At 41.7% G+C, this 18,039-nt stretch overlaps 1 protein-coding gene across 1 annotated transcript in view; it reads right to left on the bottom strand.

The window, feature by feature from the left end:
• The window catches only part of MYO1E (myosin IE), a 213,332-nt gene extending 211,102 nt beyond the window's left edge, over positions 1-2,230 (bottom strand). The window contains exon 1 of the mRNA XM_019441941.2: positions 1,880-2,230. Within this exon, the coding sequence (XP_019297486.1) occupies positions 1,880-1,882 (3 nt within the window). The 5' untranslated portion in view covers positions 1,883-2,230. The remainder of the gene's footprint in view (positions 1-1,879) is intronic.
• Between the last annotated feature and the right edge of the window lie 15,809 nt (positions 2,231-18,039).

The following is an 18,039-nucleotide window of genomic DNA, read 5'->3' as shown; positions in this document are numbered from 1 at the left end:
CTTCCTTAGAACATGCCTCCTCCGCATCCATTCGATCAACCATCTACTTCAAAAGCAATGTGGCCGAACTGAGCACGTTATTTCCCAGGTCTCCAGAACAGGCATCAGAGACTACTTTCGCAGTGTGTCCGGCATGAAAAATGAATTCACTGAGGCAAAGTTAACTTTCTCAAGGTAGCGCTCAAGTATTTGAATTCAGTAAGTTTCTTTAAGCTCTTGACATAAACATATTGATTTTGTTTTGTTTTTAGAAATATTGAACCATGGAAAATAATTATAGCAGTTCTAAAGTACCAGGACTATCACATTGCTGAAATCCAAGAGGCTGATTAGGTAGTGGCCCAATTAGGTAGCTCATCCACCCACCACACATCAGTGTAAGTAAATGGTTCTCTTACAGGGGCTCCAAAAATAACGTGGAGCAGACTGACTCCTTAAACCCTGAAACTTAAAGAGGAAATTTATTTACAGATCAAGTGTCCTCTTAGGGAGGGGCAGAGGTGACACAACTCTGGACTAGGTAAAAAGAAAAAGCTTCTGTCAAAGATGCCCTTTTAAAGACTGTTTTGTTTTTAAGCATTCTTTTGAATAAACACAGCACTCACTGGGTCTTAGAGTTGCTTTTGAGTTTTGTATACAGGTTCGCATGGGCCTTGGCTACATTTCTCAGGCTGGTCTTGCGGGATAGATTTTTAAATCAGCGCTGTACCAGTTACCATTTTGACTTAGCTCCCCATTCACAGTCATTAAAACTTAACAAAACAAACCAGAAGAGGATCAGGTCATCCACCCAGGCAGGGTTCTTTGAAAAGAAGCAAGTGTGGAAACTATGAAGCCTCGTAGTAGCACTTTTTTTTTTTTTTCTTTCTTTCTCGGATGGACTGTCAATCTCTTCAAAATCGAGTCCTTGCCTTTGTGCTTCGGATAGAAACGAACACCATACCCAAACCCAGGGGGATGCGGCTCAGGTTAATGGAGCGGAGTGGGTTGCTGGGGGGCGGGTAGGGGGAAAGTCAGAGCCGAGTGAGAAAAAGTCAGCCACTTCCCTGTATTCCCAAAGTGCCAACGGAAAAAGAACAAAACACTCGACTTCCTCCCGTGCGACCCGTTCGCGGTACACCCGAAAAGCGCCAGTCACCTCGCCCTCGGGGAAGGGGTGGGGGGTGGGGGTGTTTACTCGGCCTCGCGGGCGCGGAGACCCAACCAGCCGCGAGGCTGCCGGCTGCGCCCGGTCACTTTCGCTCTCAGCCGCCCGCCCAGCGCCAGGTGCTCGCCCTACCTGGCGCCCCCGCCGGCCTTTGTGCGGCCCGCGCCGCCCCCGCCGGCGTGTGACTGCCAGGCGGGACAGCTGCTGGCGGCGCGGGGGGCGGAGAGGCGGCGAGGCGGGGAGGCGGCCGGCGCCCGTGCCCGCCGGCGGGGAGGGGGGCGCGGGGCGCGCGCAGGGGAGGGGGCGCGGCGAGCCGGCTCCTGCGCCTCGGTGCCGCGCTCCCCGCCGCCGCGGGCAGGACCGCGGGGCCACCGACGCTGCCCCCACCGTCCCCGCGGAAAGAGAGGGGTCCCCTCCGAGGGCCGTGCCCCCGAGCGCAGAGCTGCCCCCACGCTGGCTTCCGACAGCTGGCAGCCATAGCAACCCGGCCACAAAAAGTTTCGCGGCGCCCAAAGCGGCTTGAAAGAAAGTTTTCCTTGGCCCCTCGCTCCCTCTCCCCCAGCCAGGGTTTACGGAAAGCAGCAGGCAATCAGAGCTCGCGACGTGCCGACTCCCGCGTCCACCTTCTCCACCCCTGGCCTCGGCTGCGCGCCCAAGGTGGGTGCCCCGCGCCGACGCTTCCTGCCCGGTCCCAGGGTCAGGCGGTCCCGGGACGCCGTGCGGCCAACTCACCATGGTGACTCGCGCCGCGGTCGCGCCTCTGCCGGCGCCGGCTGCCGGGGAGCTGGGGCTGGAACGCAGGCTCCTGGGAGAACTTCAAAAGTTGGTCCCCTTCGCCAAAAACGGGCTCTCGACACCCAAGCACTCACAGGAGCCAATGGGAACCCTGGGGGGACTCCATCCAGGCGGGATCGGTGGCGCTAGGTGAGGGCGAGAAGGAGGAGACTCAGCAGGCGGGGCGCATGCTGCAGAGGGCAGGGGTCCACTCGGACCAGGCGCTCGCGCCCCCCCCCGCCTAGGTGAGCCCGATGCTCTCCGCGCGTCTGCCTGGCTGCCCAGCCTCGCTCTTCTTTCTTCGGCCACTAACTCTGTACTCCTCCGGCAGAGCCTCGGCTCGGGCTGGGCAATCTGTCCATAAATGGAGAATTCAGCTCAGGCCTGACCAATCAGGGTTTGTTTTCACAGCGTCACTCCTCAGGGAAACCGTGGTAGCCAACAAGCTTGGAGCTGCTGGAGTTTCCAAAGACCTCTGGATCCTGTAGTTCTCCACGCTAGCCTCCAAAGAGCGCTGCTGACCCGGCTCGCTCCGCAGTGCAAGACCTGAACTGTTGGGAACAAAACCCTCCCTGAAAGAGAGGTAAGCCTCTCATTTTTTTTTTTTTTTTTTAAACGCGTAAGTTACAGTAGGTGTGGCTTCCAAGCTGAAGTGGTATGATTTTCCCATAACTTTTTTTTTTTAAGAAGGAAATATTTTATCAGCATCAAAGATCAGAGTCGTGGCAGCAACCCAAAGGAAATCCTTTTTCTTTCCAACGTCTGGATTGTGAGGAAAGTCAAAAATATCGTTTCCCCTACCCCTCCTTTTACCTGAATTTCCTTGGAAAACAAAGGAAGGCTTTTTTTTTTTTCTTTTTCTTTTTTCTTTTTTTTTCTTTTGGACTTTTGGGTGGTGGAGAAGTTGCACTGCAGCGAGCAGAGAGACGGGAGAAATAACTGGGAAGAAAGCACACTCCAACCTCTGTGAACCCTGTCTGTTGAGAACAATTAGTAAAACCGTCACGGCGCACGTATATTATTTCAGAGTGTGGGCTTTCAAGACTGGGGTGGGCAGTGGGGCTGAGATTGGAGGTGGGGGGAGAATCCAGAAATAAAGTCAGGGGCTCTGGTTTTATTGTTTCTTAAGAGTTCAGCAAGTAAACTTGGTTACAACAGGATTATCCTGCCAGGAATCTGTGGTAGGTAAGATTTGAAAACTTCAGGGCCTGGAGAAAGTATGAAGCATAATGATTTATTGTGATTTACTTATGAATTTTGGCGGTGGCCCTTCACATATGTATAGGATCCTAGAGTTGTATGGGTGTTAAAAATGATCTTGTCTAGAACAGGTACACAAAATGTGGTATATTCACGCAATGGGATACTATTCAGCCTTTAAAAAGGAGGGAAGTGCTGACGTGTGCCACAACATGGATGAACCTTGAAAACATATTAAGCGAAAGAAGCTAGGCACAAAGACCACATATCATATGATTCCATTTACATACAAGTAAATAATGGGGAAATCTATAGGGGAAAGCAAATTATTGATGGCCAGAACCCAGGTGAAGGGTGGGGGGAGTAATTTATTAATGGGTATGTGCTTTCATATTGGGCTGATGAAAATATTCTGGAATTAGATAGTAATTAGTTGTGATGGTTGCACAACTTTGTGAATATACTGAAAGCCACTAAATTGTATGTTTTAGAAGGAAATGTAAATTGTATCTCCTTTTGAAAAATGGAAAGAAAATCAAATTGACTAAATTCTTGTAGTAATCATCCACACAGTGAGACAATAGATATAATTGAATGCCTACTATAGGTCAACTGTGAGTACACTGCTTTCTGCCCTCACCAAGCTTACAATTTTAGAAGGAGGAAGACAGAAGATACTTATGGGAAAGGTATAAATATAATGAGAAGTGGCAGTAGTTTTGTGCAAGGAACTGCCATATTTGGAGCTATGGTTTAGGGTAGAGAAGTCATATGGCAGCATCTATAGCATGAACTGGAAAGGAAACAGCAAGACATCTTCCACCAAATTCTCAGAGAAACAGATCCGATGTTTCAGGGGCATGACAGAATATGATCAGGTATTTTAGGAATTAATGAACAGAGGTTACCAAAGGGAATATTGGAGTTTATCAGTTATACAAGAAACACTATGTTGGAAATGACATGTTGCCTAAGCCACCATCCCATCCACGGATTGACTTGGGCTTCACGGGATACAGACAAAGATGTAGTTGTTTTCCCCAAGGTTAAACCAGGTATACAATGAGACACTGAAAAATCTTTTAATAATTTATCAACAACTTATCAATCTTGGATTCATCTATAACTATCTTGACACTAATTGTTGATTATATTAACATTTGAGGTTGTTTTTTTTTAATACTTATTTTTATTGTCCCTCATCACCTCTTTCCGGTTTCAAGTGTTATTCCAATAGGTGCGACTCAAATGGAGATAAATGCTTGTGTTCATTTTGTAACTATATTTTGCAGTATAATTATTTTCCAGAATGAAGTATAAATATATGTATTAATTTTTATATCTAAGCAGTACTTAGATTATAAGATTAAGTGACACATGAAGCTGAATTTGAAGTCTGGCTTTGACATCTAACTAGCTGTGAGATCTTGATTTCTCTGAGCTTTAGCTCCCTTATCTAGAAAATAGGTTGATGTGAGTATGAAATGAAATATGTGTAAAGATGGCCAAGAAATATTGGTTCCTTTTCCCTGCCACCTATACCATGTGTTCTAGCTTAGGGATTCATTTCTGGGTCCCTGGGTGCGATCACACAGATCGTGGCCCTCTGAGTTGTAATGCCAAAATCATGGGGGCTTTTGCACGTGCCTTTTTCTTCAGAGAGTTAATAGCTTTCATCCCAAATTCTCAAAGATGCCATAACTGCCAAAACATGAAGACCCACAGCTCTTGATCATATTTGTTATGCCTTTCTGGGTCTTTGACTTTGTCGTTGCGTTTTTCTTGAGATATAGGGATTTGAATGGAGTCTGATCCTCTAAGGGCAGAGCTTGGATTCTCAAAGCAGAACCCACTAACGCACAGCTCAAACATAGAATATAGAGTATGAGCACGTGATAGGGAGCCTATAATTTCACGAAGAATCCTTCAAGCCCTGCCCTGCCCCATACTCATCTCAGGAAGATACGTTGTCAGTTTGGGCTTGTCAGTCTTCTGCCCTGGTTTACCTGGGAGAGTCCTGGTTTATGCTTTTATCTCAGTGAAATTATTAATTGCACCCCTCTTGCATTCCCAAAACACCCTGATAGTTTGAATGATAGATTATGATCACCCTGAATCTGGGACCAAATCTCACCCCCCCAAAAAATCCTCACTTTATGAAGTTTTCCAGTTTTCTGGATTTACACCTATTTTTAAGAGGGCTCACCAATATATTACCAGATAGTCATCGTTATTCGAGGTCATAGTAGCAATGAAATGAAAACAACTTTTAAAATTGTAAAACTCATTATAGACACATGATGGAGCTAGTCAGATGAGACTACACATCCATGGGCATGATTAAAAATGCAGTTTTATCTGGACTTGAATGAAAAGGAACAAAGAAAAAATCTCAGTGGAAAAAAAATCACTGCTTATTCATTTTGGAAAACAATAAGAAGATAATAGAAGGCAACGAAACTAGTTTCCATGTCAGAACCCTAACATCAAACTGTATTCGCAGCAATACAATTAAAGAAAAATTTGTTGATGGGAAAATTAGGCCAGAAATCTTTGACAAAGCACTAGTGAAACAGAGACTTGTGTCACATCAATGTGGAATGTTCTGGGCAATCACTGCTTCTACCGTCACAGGCATTTATTAGGTTCAGTAGGTATCAGCTATGAGCTAAATGCTTACCGTATAATATCTAATCTTCCATACAACCTATTAACTTCATTTGCAATTAAGAAGCTAAGCTGAGCTTTGCAACCTGGGCCACAGACCAGCTCCCACAAAGAAGAGTGGCAAGAAAAAGAAGAGCCATGATGCCACCAACAAGGTAGTGACCAGAGAGGACGCCATCACCGTTTACAAGTGCATCCATGGAAGTGTGCTCCTTGGGTACCCAAAGAGATCCAGAAATTTGCCATGAGGAAAGTGGGAACTTCAGATGTGTGCATAGATACCAGACTCAACAAAGCTGTCTGGGCTAAAAGAATAAGGAATGTCCCATACCATATCTGTATACAGTTGTCCAGAAAATGTAATGAGGATGAAGATTCACCAAACGAGTTCAGGTTACCTAGGTACCTGTCACCACTTCCAAAAATCTACAGGCAGGAGATTCTGGGTGTCCCTATTGGTTTTGGCTCAGGTCATGATCTCACGGTTCGTGGGTTCGAGCCCCGCATCAGTGACAGTGCAGAGCCTGCTTGGGATTTTCTCTCCCCCTGTCTCCCTGCCCTTTCCCTGCTCATTCCCTCTCTCTCTCTCTCTCTCAAAATACGTAAATAAACTTAAAAAAAAATCTACAGACGGTTGATACGGTTGAGAACTAACTTCTGATTCCAAATAAAGTTATAAAACTGCCAAAAAAAAAAAAAAAAGAAACAAACTGAGTTTGAAGTAACTTGCCCAAGCTATCCCTCAGCTGTTATGCATCAAATCTGTATATTTGCCTGACTCTGAAGCCCCAACTCTTACCCTATGAGCAGTAACTCCATAGTATGAATGTCCTACTACAAACTTCAGAAGAAGTTTTCCCTGAGGCAGGCCCAATATGAGTCGGAACACCTTAATTAAAATCCTGGGAGCCTCTCCAAACCAGGACAGGGCTCCTGGAAAAATTCTTACTTTTTTATTCAGCCTAAAAATCACATTTGTGTAAGAAAATTACATTTGTATGCAGAGTTTAACTCAACTTTAAACATCTTTTTTCCTTAATATGTTAATATTCCTTCTTACAAAGGACATTGCAGAATTTCAACAGTTGGGTAACATAATGTGATGCTACTTGTGATTAACATTTAAAAAGTAGTGCAGGAGACCTGGCTGGCTCAGTCGGAAAACGTTGTGATTCTTCATCTTGGAGTCATGAGTTCAAGCTCCAAGTTGGGTGTAGAGATTACTTAAATTAATAAAACTTTTTAAAAAAAGTTTTGTTATCACATAACAATTATTTTACTGAAATAAAGGAATGATTTTTACCAAAATAAAGGAAGAGAAAATACTTAAACGTATGTTTAAATTAACAGCTTATTAAATGCATTTTTGTTGGGGCGACTGGGTGGCTCAGACAGTTAAGCGTCTGACTCTTGATTTTGGCTCCGGTCATGACCTCCTGAGCTGTCAACACAGAGCCTGCTTGGGATTCTCTCTCTCCCTCTCAAAATAAATAAATAAATAAATAAACATTTTTTTTAAATTATTCATTTTTGTTATTATATTTTCTATGATTTAAGCCAATATTTTCTTTTTTTTTTCCCTTTTCCCAGTTTCAATTTGACTTTTACATTCAGAATATAAACCCTGACCTTCTTCCAGATTTAAAAATGATTCAATAGTGAGTAATACTAGTTATGATGTTCCATGATCTATCAAGGAGTGAGGTATTCCATAGAAGCGAGCTTTGCAGATAACCGAATCTCCTGGAACAGCTTTGTGTCCACACCCTGATGTTCCTGCTTCTTCCTCTTTCCTGTCAATTATACTGCCTTCTTGGGTTTTGTGTATTCTTGTCAGTCATCTTTAATCTTTGCTTGAGCAAGGCAAGGCATGTATAAATAAATATACGTATTTTAGAAACTAAAACATAACAAATAACTGCATGAACCTTGCCTTTTTAAGGAACCAAAACTTTGTGTAACTTGAAGGAAATTTTTTCTATGGTAAACTGCATGCTTCATTGGCTTTTGAAAATATGCTGAATGTCAAGCAGCTTGTGCCTGAAGACTCAAGGTTATCACTATAAATACTAATCACACAGGGTTGTACCAAGCTGAGGTCCTTGGGGACGAATGAATGGAATGACTGTTTGTCACTAGTCTTCATGGCCCTGTATCGCTGTGCCTGTACAGTTCTTTCTTTTTCATTTTGTGTCTCTTGATTTTTTTTTTAAGTTTATATCCTCCATTGTCAGAGACAATCTGCTGTTCTAATGTAGTCTCTTTTAGTGACAAGAAGGTGAAAAAAAGCACATGGGTTGCTTCATGAGAAAGCTTTAAAAAAATTTTTTTAAATATATGGATATTAAAGTTTATTTATTTTGAGAGAGAGGGAGAAAGCACGTGCATGAGCAGGTAAGGGGCAAAAAGAGAATCCTAGTGCAGAGCCTGACACAGGGCTTGAACTCATGACCATGAGATCATGATCTGAGACGATATCTCACCTCATGAGAAAAAAATGTTTAAAGGCATACATGCCCAGGAGCCAGGGAAAACAGAACACAAATGAAGGTGGGGCTGTGCAGCTGTCTGTCCTCTAGCTCTCCAGCTTCTGGATGTGGATGGGTGTTCTCTGTCTCGTCAAGCTTTTCCTACTTCAAGCAACTCCCTCCTCGTTGCTCCTCCTCCCATAATTTCAGCTTGCAAAATGTCCTCAGTTTGTCATCATCCTGACTGAGGCCCCCAGACGATCTTTCAGTCACCGTGCCCACAGCTAACTGGAAACTTTCCTCTTGGTCTCTTGGTTCAAGTTCCAGAGAGAGAAAGGGAGGAAGAGAAAGAGGGAGAATCTGACTCACACAGCTCAGCGTTTCAAACCATGCCACCCCGGCCGTAGGTCACCGGCAAGCCTATCCGAGGCTCTGCTTGGACCAGGTGTCTGTACAGCTGCATTCCAAGCAGATGTTGTCACAGGGGTGGTGCCCTAAAGCTACTGCCCCATCAAGGAAAGACAGAGAATGGGGACAGAGTCTCTGAGGAAGGGACATGGGAGGCACTTGAAATTTGGAGCACACAGTGGTTTGCCTATGTCATCTGTCTGCTGCCTTAATTTATACACAATTATCTTGGTGAGGCCATGAGGGCGGTTCCATTCACCTCTTCAACAGGACAAAATGAGTGGGTTTTGCAACAATCATCATTTCAACGCATCAGCATGCACCTCTAAATGTATTTATATATTTAAGATGTGACATATGTTCTGCCTTTATTATCATGCACTTATAAATGTGTGTTTATAGACATGACTATAAATATTTGTGTATACACATTGATGTGTGTGCGTATGTACTTAGGATGACATATTTTTCAAGATATTGGTAAAAAACACTTGGGGAATTTACTTTTTTTATTAATATATTTTTATATCTATTTTTTAGAGCGGTTTTGGGGTCACAGTACAATTGAGGGGAAGATACAGAGATTTCTATATACCTTCTGTTCCCACACCTGCATAGCCTCTCCCATTATCAATAGGGGGATTTACTTTGAATTGAGTGTTTCTTGGTGTTGGTGCCTTGCAGGTTGGCAGCATGGTTTCCAAACCACTACTGTTTTCACTCACCAGAAGAAACATTTGTTCAACACTGTTGTAGGCACTGGAGAAGTATAAGACAAATGCCCTGTCCCCAAAGGATTCACATTTTTCCATGTACATCAATAACACATACAATAACACAAGGGCTTCCTACTTTCATATACAACATGTTTTTGAAAATACACACCAATTCTAGATGTATGAAATTCAAAAACAGATTTGTGCTTTTTAAGGAGAGGGCTCTATTCCAGAGGGCTAAAATGTAGTGTAAAATCCCTAATCGTGCCTTGTCTCTTAGGTCTCGTCTTAGGCTATAATTCCAGAATTTAGTAAATGTTCTTTTTAAGTTTATTTATTTATTTTTGAGAAGGCACATACGTGTGTGTGTGTGTGTGTGCGCGCGCACGCGCGTGCGCACGTGTGCTTGGGTGCACATGCACGCACGAGTGGGGGAGGGCAGAGACAGAAGGAGAGAGAGAATCCCAAGCAGGCTCCACACTGTCAGTGCAGAGCCCAATGTGGGGCTCAATCTCATGATCCATGAGATCGTGACCTGAGCCGAAATCAAGAGCTGGATGTTTAACTGACTGAGCCACCCAGGCACTGCCCCCCTTTTTCTTTTAAGTAAGCTCTACTACCCAGTGTGGGGCTTGAATTCGTGAATCCGAGATCAAGAGTTTCATGCTCTACCAACTCAGCCAGCCAGGTGTCCCAATAAATATTCTTGAAATGTGGACTTCCCTATCCCAGCTGAGCAGAGTTGACCATCTAAAGTCTAAAATGAAGGCAGCTTTCCAATTTGAGTCAGGTTACTTACATCTCTACAAATCGTGAATCGTTTTCCTTATCTGTAAAGACAGAGATAATAATAATACCTCATTTATTTCTTACATAGAATTGTGAGAATTCAGCGAATTAAGTCATATTAAGTGATTAGAATAGTGACTGATGCATAGAGAATTCTCAGTACGAGTTGTCATTGTTGAGCCTAAAGATTCACTACCTTAGGGTTTCCTCTGTCTCAATTGTTCTAAGTTTGTGAGAACTACACTACCGTTCACTGGTGCTTGTTTTTATATTTTCTCATATTTCACTAATTTTGATAAAGCAACAAGGCTAAATGCAATGTAGTAGAAACATAGTTGAATAAATGCGACTGGGTTGACAGAGATGGTGACACTGATGGAACTGAACTGTGAGCTGAGTCATCAGACAGCACCCTCATGAGATGGATCAAAGTGTGCCTTTGTTACCTGACTTATTGCCAGATGCCATATGGAAAGATGGCTCAGGTGCATGAATGCCTAATGACCTTATCTGTGTGAAAGTGAATGTACAAATACCAAGAGCACCAGGAGATGGCCCCTCTCTTCACTATATTAAATTCCTGGAAATCCCAAAGTAAGGCCAAACATGATAAATTTGATGACAATTTCCCATAAAAGGATGCTTTGATAAGGCATTATTAGAAATGAATGATATATTTCACCAAGAATGGGATTCTAAAAGCAGCTAGGATAGTTACAAGCTTCTATAACTTCAGGTAGTACAATTCCACTACAGGTTTTCTCCAAATGGTATAAAACAGATGTAAATGTGGGGCACCTGGGTGGCTCAGTTGGTTGAACATCCAACTCTTGATTTCGGCTCAGGTCGTGATCCCAGTGTCATGGGATCGAGCCCTGGATAGGGCTGCACACCGAATGTGGGGCCTGCTTGAGATTCTCTCTCTCTCTGTCTCTCTATCTCTCTCTCTGTCTATCTTGTTCCCTCTGCATCCCCCCTCTCTCACTTACACACACACTCTCTCCCAAATGAAAATAAATAAATAATCCCAGACTTCAAGCTATACTACAAAGCTGTAATCATCAAGACAGTATGGTACTGGCACAAGAACAGACTCTCAGATCAATGGAACAGAATAGAGAACACAGAAATGGACCCACAAACGTATGGCCAACTAATCTTTGACAAGCAGGAAAGAATATCCAATGGAATAAAGACAATCTCTTCAGCAAGTGGCGCTGGGAAAACTGGACATGCAGAAGAATGAACCTGGACCACTTTCTTACACCATACACAAAAATAAACTCAAAATGGATGAAAGACCTCAATGTAAGAGAGGAAGCCATCAAAATCCTCGAGGAGAAAGCAGGCAAAAACCTCTTTGATCTTGGCCACAGCAACTTCTTACTCAACATGTCTCCGGAGGCAAGGGAAACAAAAGCAAAAATGAACTACTGGGACCTCATCAAAATAAAAACCTTCTGCACAGCAAAGGAAACAATCAGCAAAACTAAAAGGCAACCGACGGAATGGGAGAAGATATTTGCAAATGACATATCAGATAAAGGGTTAGTATCCAAAATCTATAAAGAACTTATCAAACTCAACACCCAAAAAACAAATAATCCAGTGAAGAAATGGGCAAAAGACATGAATAGACACTTCTCTAAGGAAGACATCCAGATGGCCAACCGACACATGAAAAAATGCTCAACATCACTCATCATCAGGGAAATACAAATCAAAACCACAATGAGATACCACCTTACACCTGTCAGAATGGCTAACATTAACAACTCAAGCAACAACAGATGTTGGCGAGGATGCAGAGAAAGAGGATCTCTTTTGCAGTGTTGGTGGGAATGCAAGCTGGTGCAGCCACTCTGGAAAACTGTATGGAGGTTCCTCAAAAAACTAAAAATAGAACTACCCTACGACTCAGCAATTGCACTACTAGGCATTTATCCATGGGATACTGGATAAATCCATGGGATACATGGATACTGTTTCAAAGGGACACATGCACCCCCATGTTTATAGCAGCACTATCAACAATAGCCAAAGTATGGAAAGAGCCCAAATGTCCATCAATGGATGAATGGATAAAGAAGATGTGTATGTATGTATATATGTATATATATATATACATATATGTGTATATATATATACACATATATGTGTATATATATATACATATATATATATATACATATATATGTGTATATATATATACACATATATGTGTATATATATATACACACAATGGAGTATTACTCTGCAATCAAAAAGAATGAAATCTTGCCATTTCCAACTACATGGATGGAACTGGAGGGTATTATGCTAAGTGAAATTAGTCAGAGAAAGACAAAAATCATATAACTTCACTCATATGATGACTTTAAGAGACAAAACAGATGAACATAAGGGAAGGGAAACAAAAATTATATAAAAACAGGAAGGGGTCAAAACAGAAGAGACTCATAAATATGGAGAACAAACTGAGGGTTGCTGGAGGGGTTGTGGGGGGGGGGATGGGCTAAATGGGTAAGGGGCAATAAGGAATCTACTCCCGAAATCATTGTTTCACTATATGCTAATTTGGATGCAAATTTAAAAAAATAAAATTTAAATAAATAAATAAATAAATAAATAAATAAATAAAATGGATATAAGTGTGTACTTATATAAGGGATGTCTGGATTGAAAACTGCATTATGGCACATAAAAATACCACACAAATATCATAAATCCTTACTATGTAGATTTTCCCTGAGGTAATATCCCAGCTCCTATAACTATTAATTAAACATTTCATTAAGAGTTTTTTTCTTAATTTCTTTTCACTCGAAAAACTGGAAGTGGTGGGGCACCTGGCTGGCTTGGTCGGTGGAGCATGTGACTCTTGATCTTGAGGTTGTGAGTTTCAGCCTCATGCTGGGTATAGAGATTACTTAAATAAAAATAAAACTTAAAAAAAAAACTGGGAGTGGGTCTGAGAGTGGTGGCAATGCTTAGTAATAATGTGTAAAGTACTAGAATTAATGTTTTTTCTTCATCAATTTTCCTATAAAGCTAAGTGATTGAAAACCATTCCCCTGGGCACCTGGCAGAACGAAAGAAAGAAAGAAAGAAAGAAAGAAAGAAAGAAAGAAAGAAAGAAAGAAAGAAAGAAAGAAAGAAAGAAAGGAAGGAAGAGAAAAGAAAGAAATGAAAGAAAGAAAGAAAGAGAAAAACAACTCACAGAATAGAAAGTGGTTGAATGAATAAATAAAAAACAAAAAAAAAATGACTAGGCCTCCACTTTTTCTTGTAGTACATTATTACTGGTTTTAACTTGCAAAAGAACTATACGCTTCTTGTTATAAAGCTTACGAATTTAGAGTTTGTAAAATGAAAAGTGAATGTCTACCTGCCCACACTCTCTCCTACCAGATTTTGAATGTGAGAAAATTGTGATTCCATTAGTAGAAAATGAGAAACTGAGAGGAGGCTCCAGGTTCAGTGAGCTCCACGTTAGATGTGCTCAGTTGGAGCCACCAGAGGTCCCAGACACCGTGGGGAGAGGCTGGCTGCACCTCAGCAAGATGTCAGTCAGATTTGACACTGTCCTTGCCCCTGTAAGCCTGTATCCATTTGTCCTCTTATTGTTCCTGGTACCGACCACTCCTTCCTAAACCTTCTGTCCCTCCTTACCTCTCTCTTGGCAAGGCTGTGAGGAGACAGATTTCATCTGTATTTTGTATGGAAATATAAATAGGTAGAAACCCTATGGCAATTTGACACTATCTAGCAACATTACAGAATTGTGCACTCTCTGACCCAGCCCTTCTGCTTTCTGGAATTTATCCAAAGATATACATACACAATGCAAATTAACATATGTCTACAAAGCATCATTGGCATAGCAAGAGATTGGAAACAACCCAAATGCCCATCATTAGTGGAACTGGCTAAATATATTAGATGACAACATATAATAGAAATTTTTTTTTTAATTTTGAAGAGCTTTTAAAACAGAATGGGGAATTTCTCTCTGAACTGATATGGAAAAACATCTCAGCTAAACTTCTGAGATGTATTACTCTGTTTAAATAAAAAAGAGCAAAATACAGAATAATACATATATCAAGCAATAGTATGTATTTCAAGAATAGTATGTATATCATGGTACCTTTTGTGTCAGAAAATAGGGATGAGAAAACAATAGATTTGTATTTATGTTTGCATGAAGAAGCTTTGGAAAAGACACAAAACTCAAACACAAAAAGTGTGAGATGTGGGAGAAGGGATAGGCCGTACACTAAATAGGTTTTCTAATGTTTGATTTTTCAACCATTGTAAACACTTTGCTCAGAAACATTTGCTTTTCTGCTTTGCAGAATACATTGTTACATAGGTCAGAATAATACAAAGGCTGAATAGTGAAATAAACAGATTTTGAAAGCTTAAGGAGGGCTTCTTGGAGTGGTGGTATATGAGCTGGCTGTTCTCAAAGATCAATCTAGAAAGGTAGATAATTAGCATGATTGGCTAGGTGTTAGGATCCCTATAAGCAAAAGCCTTGGGGTGATTGGAAACATTTCTTCCCAAGCCACTTTCTCAAACTCATTGAGAAAATAGAGCTGAGAGGAGTTCTCTTTGGGGCTGTTTCAAAATGAGTCTGGTTTTTCAGTCTTTGCACAACGTAAAATATAATTCATGATGCTTCTTATATACTGTTAATACCCCATCCTCAGATATGTCAGATCTCCTCCATTGCTCATCTTTGAGAAAAGTCATCAAGTAAATGTGAAGTTACTTATGCCATGAAAATTGAATCCTAATCCCTTTTGGGACAGGATTTAAGGGAAAATCCGAATAGTTAAACTTGATCTTTAATGTCTTTAACCTTAGCTAAATGTAGGTCTATTGTGACGAAGGGAATCAAGATTGTGTAGTGATTTACTGGCATGCCTGGGTGGCTCAGTTGGTTGAGCATCCAACTTTGGCTCAGGTCATGATCTCACTGTGTGTGGGTTCGAGCCCCATGTAGGGCTTTGCACTGATAGCATGGAGCTTGCTTTGAATTCTCTGTCTCCCTCTCTAACTGCCCCTCCCCCACCCCCTCCCTCTCTCTCTCTCTCTCTCTCTCTCTCTCTCTCTCTCTCAAAAATATATAAACATTTTTTAAAAAGACTAAAAAAAAAGATTGTATAGTAATTTCCTTAAAATAGTGAAGTCATAAGAGAGTGTGCCTTACTTGTATTTATCTTTGTATCTCTCCGTTTGTATCTTGTTATCCTTTCCACTGAACATGGACCACAAGAAAAGCAGCTGAATATTAGAGTAGGTGATTCCTGATGACAGGATAATGGAAAGTCAGCTTTGTTTTTACCAACCTCTTGAAGTTGCTCAATAATCCTAAAATGACTCATTTTAGTACTTTAAAATCACATTAATCCTGTTGCCTTGAAAACAGGGCTTTAGGGAAGTGGATCTAATTTTGTAAAAATCTCTCTCTCTCTCTCTCTCTCTTTCACACACACACACACACACACACACACACACACACACACCATTTATGCAAAGAACAAAAAAAGCCTTGAAGGAAATATAACAAATGTTTACATTGATGAGATTCAGATGGTAGGACCTTGGATGGTTTCTCTTTTCCTTTAACTTTTTCTATATTTCCCAAATTTGATTTAATGAGCATGGATTATTTTTATAGTAAAAACAGAAAAGAAAAACAACCAAAGCACATATTTAAAAGCAGAGATTTTGGTGGACCGAGGCCAAGCGTGCAGCTCATCTCTTAGTTCATATTCCAGGAAGCCCTGAGTGTGCCTTCTGTGGCTACTCTGTATTTCAGTCTCAGATGTTTGCTCATCTCCCCAGAAGCCTTTACACAGTCAGCTCCGGGGAAAGAGAAATGGATGCCCACTATTCCTTCTACTTATTATTAGGGGCTCCTGGGTGACTCAGTCAGTTGAGCATCTGACTCTCTATTTTTGGCTCAGGTCATGATCCCAGGCTTGTGGGGTTGAGCCCACGTTAGGCTCCACACTGAGTATGGAGCCTGCTTGGGATTCTGTCTCTCTCTCTCTCTCTCTCTCTCTCTCTCTCTGCCCCCTCCCACTCTCTATGTCTCTCTAAAATTAAAAAAAATAATAATAAGTTTTTTAAAAATAAAAAAGAAAGGACTGACCTAGGAAATGTCTTCTCTGGCTTGCAGGCAAGCTTGGTAATGTTTGGACACAAAATTCTGGGGCCCCATGCATTATTCAAAAAACTGAAGTGATGCCAAACAGTCCATGCCTAACTCATAATTTCTGTAGGTCCTTCTCTAGATGACTTGGGGAAATTCAAAGTCAAGGTTACTGTGTATTAACTACCAGTGCTGCTAGGAGGCAGGGGGTAGATTCCATGGCTTCTAAAGGTTTTATATGCTGCCTTAGACTCCTCTGCTCAACAGAGTATGGGGGAGCTCAGTAGACCATGGTCTACCCCGCAACCCTAGTGTCTTTTGGCCAGTTCAGAACATCAGAATAGGAAGGGATGGAAGAGAGGCCTAGAAGCTGAGTAGGATGCTCTGGGGCTGCATGTGCTGCTACAGTCAATTCTATATCCCTGACTCAGCTGTGTGTTTCATGTGATCTCAGCCAGTAATGGAATAAGGACTGGACGCAAAAATTCTAGACAGGGATTTATATAGACACACCTTGATCCTTAAATCAAGGCATACCTTGCAGAAGAAAATGTTTTAGGGTAGGGTAGTTGGTGAGATGTCACAGAGAGTCCATAAAGCTTGACCTTTCTCTGAATCTACTCTTCTAATCCCCACCAAAACAAAACAAAACAAAACAAAACAAAACACCAACAAAACCCACTTAGAAGGTGGTTTTGAGCTAAATGTCATTAACTTGATACTTGCTCTGCCACTTCCATTTTCCTTTCAAAGTAAAGCCACTGGGAAGCACCACTGAATTTTGCAGAGAGATGGTATAACTCCTGATTACTATGGGTTGAACAGACTGGAGCCCAGGAGGCCAGGCTTGCCTTGGGTCGTCATAATATCATCGTTAGGAAGACAGTTCACTCTATGCCTTACATTGTGGAGAACTTGCAGTGTTTCCATTAGTGAGGCAGAGAACAGTGCATGGTAGGAAAGGGGAAATGGGAGGGGCTACCGATTAGTGATAGGAAATAATAATGAACAGAAGTCTTGAGTAAGTTATCTCAGGACTTTTGTACTGGAGTCATAACCTCCAGGATCCATTTTGCTTCTGTGTATGCCCAACATGATTCATGGTAAAAGATCCCCCTGATGACCATCAACCCTGAGAAAGCATATGCAACTTCTGTAACATCTCTCTCTGAAAAAAAATCCCAAGCATGGGTTTTTGTGATCTCACAGAAAGTCACAAAAACACAAGTAGACCCCTAGCTTGGGTTTTACAAGAATATAAATTGACATCCACTTAGGATTGCCGGATAATATATAGGACATCTTTGTTTTTGCTACATCTGGCAGCCCTCCATCCATGAGTCTCCAAATCTTCAACCTTCTCTGATTTCGTCAATAGCTAACGTTCCTTAATGTGTGGGACTGAAAATCCAAGAACATCTGAAGTATTAGAGAGCTATCATATAGGGCTATGCAGAATGAAAAGAAAAACTCCCACTGAAAACTAGAGTATCTTTTAGGCAGACTTTACCTGTTGAGTAGACTTTGGTGTCTGCCTTCATCATCATACATATCTTTGTCAGAATACCCATTTTGATTACCAATCAAAAAAGGAACGCTCTTAGAACCAATAGGTAATAACTCCCGGTCAATGAGCACCTGCTATTTGCCAAGCATTGTGTTAGGTACTTACGTGTGCCATCTTGTTTCATCCTCACTATCCCC

The sequence above is a fragment of the Panthera pardus genome, unplaced genomic scaffold, assembly GCF_024362965.1.
Source record: "Panthera pardus isolate Hobbes unplaced genomic scaffold, ASM2436296v1 HiC_scaffold_24, whole genome shotgun sequence".
NCBI lineage: Eukaryota > Metazoa > Chordata > Mammalia > Carnivora > Felidae > Panthera > Panthera pardus.
This window is presented reverse-complemented; position numbering and strand designations above follow the sequence as displayed.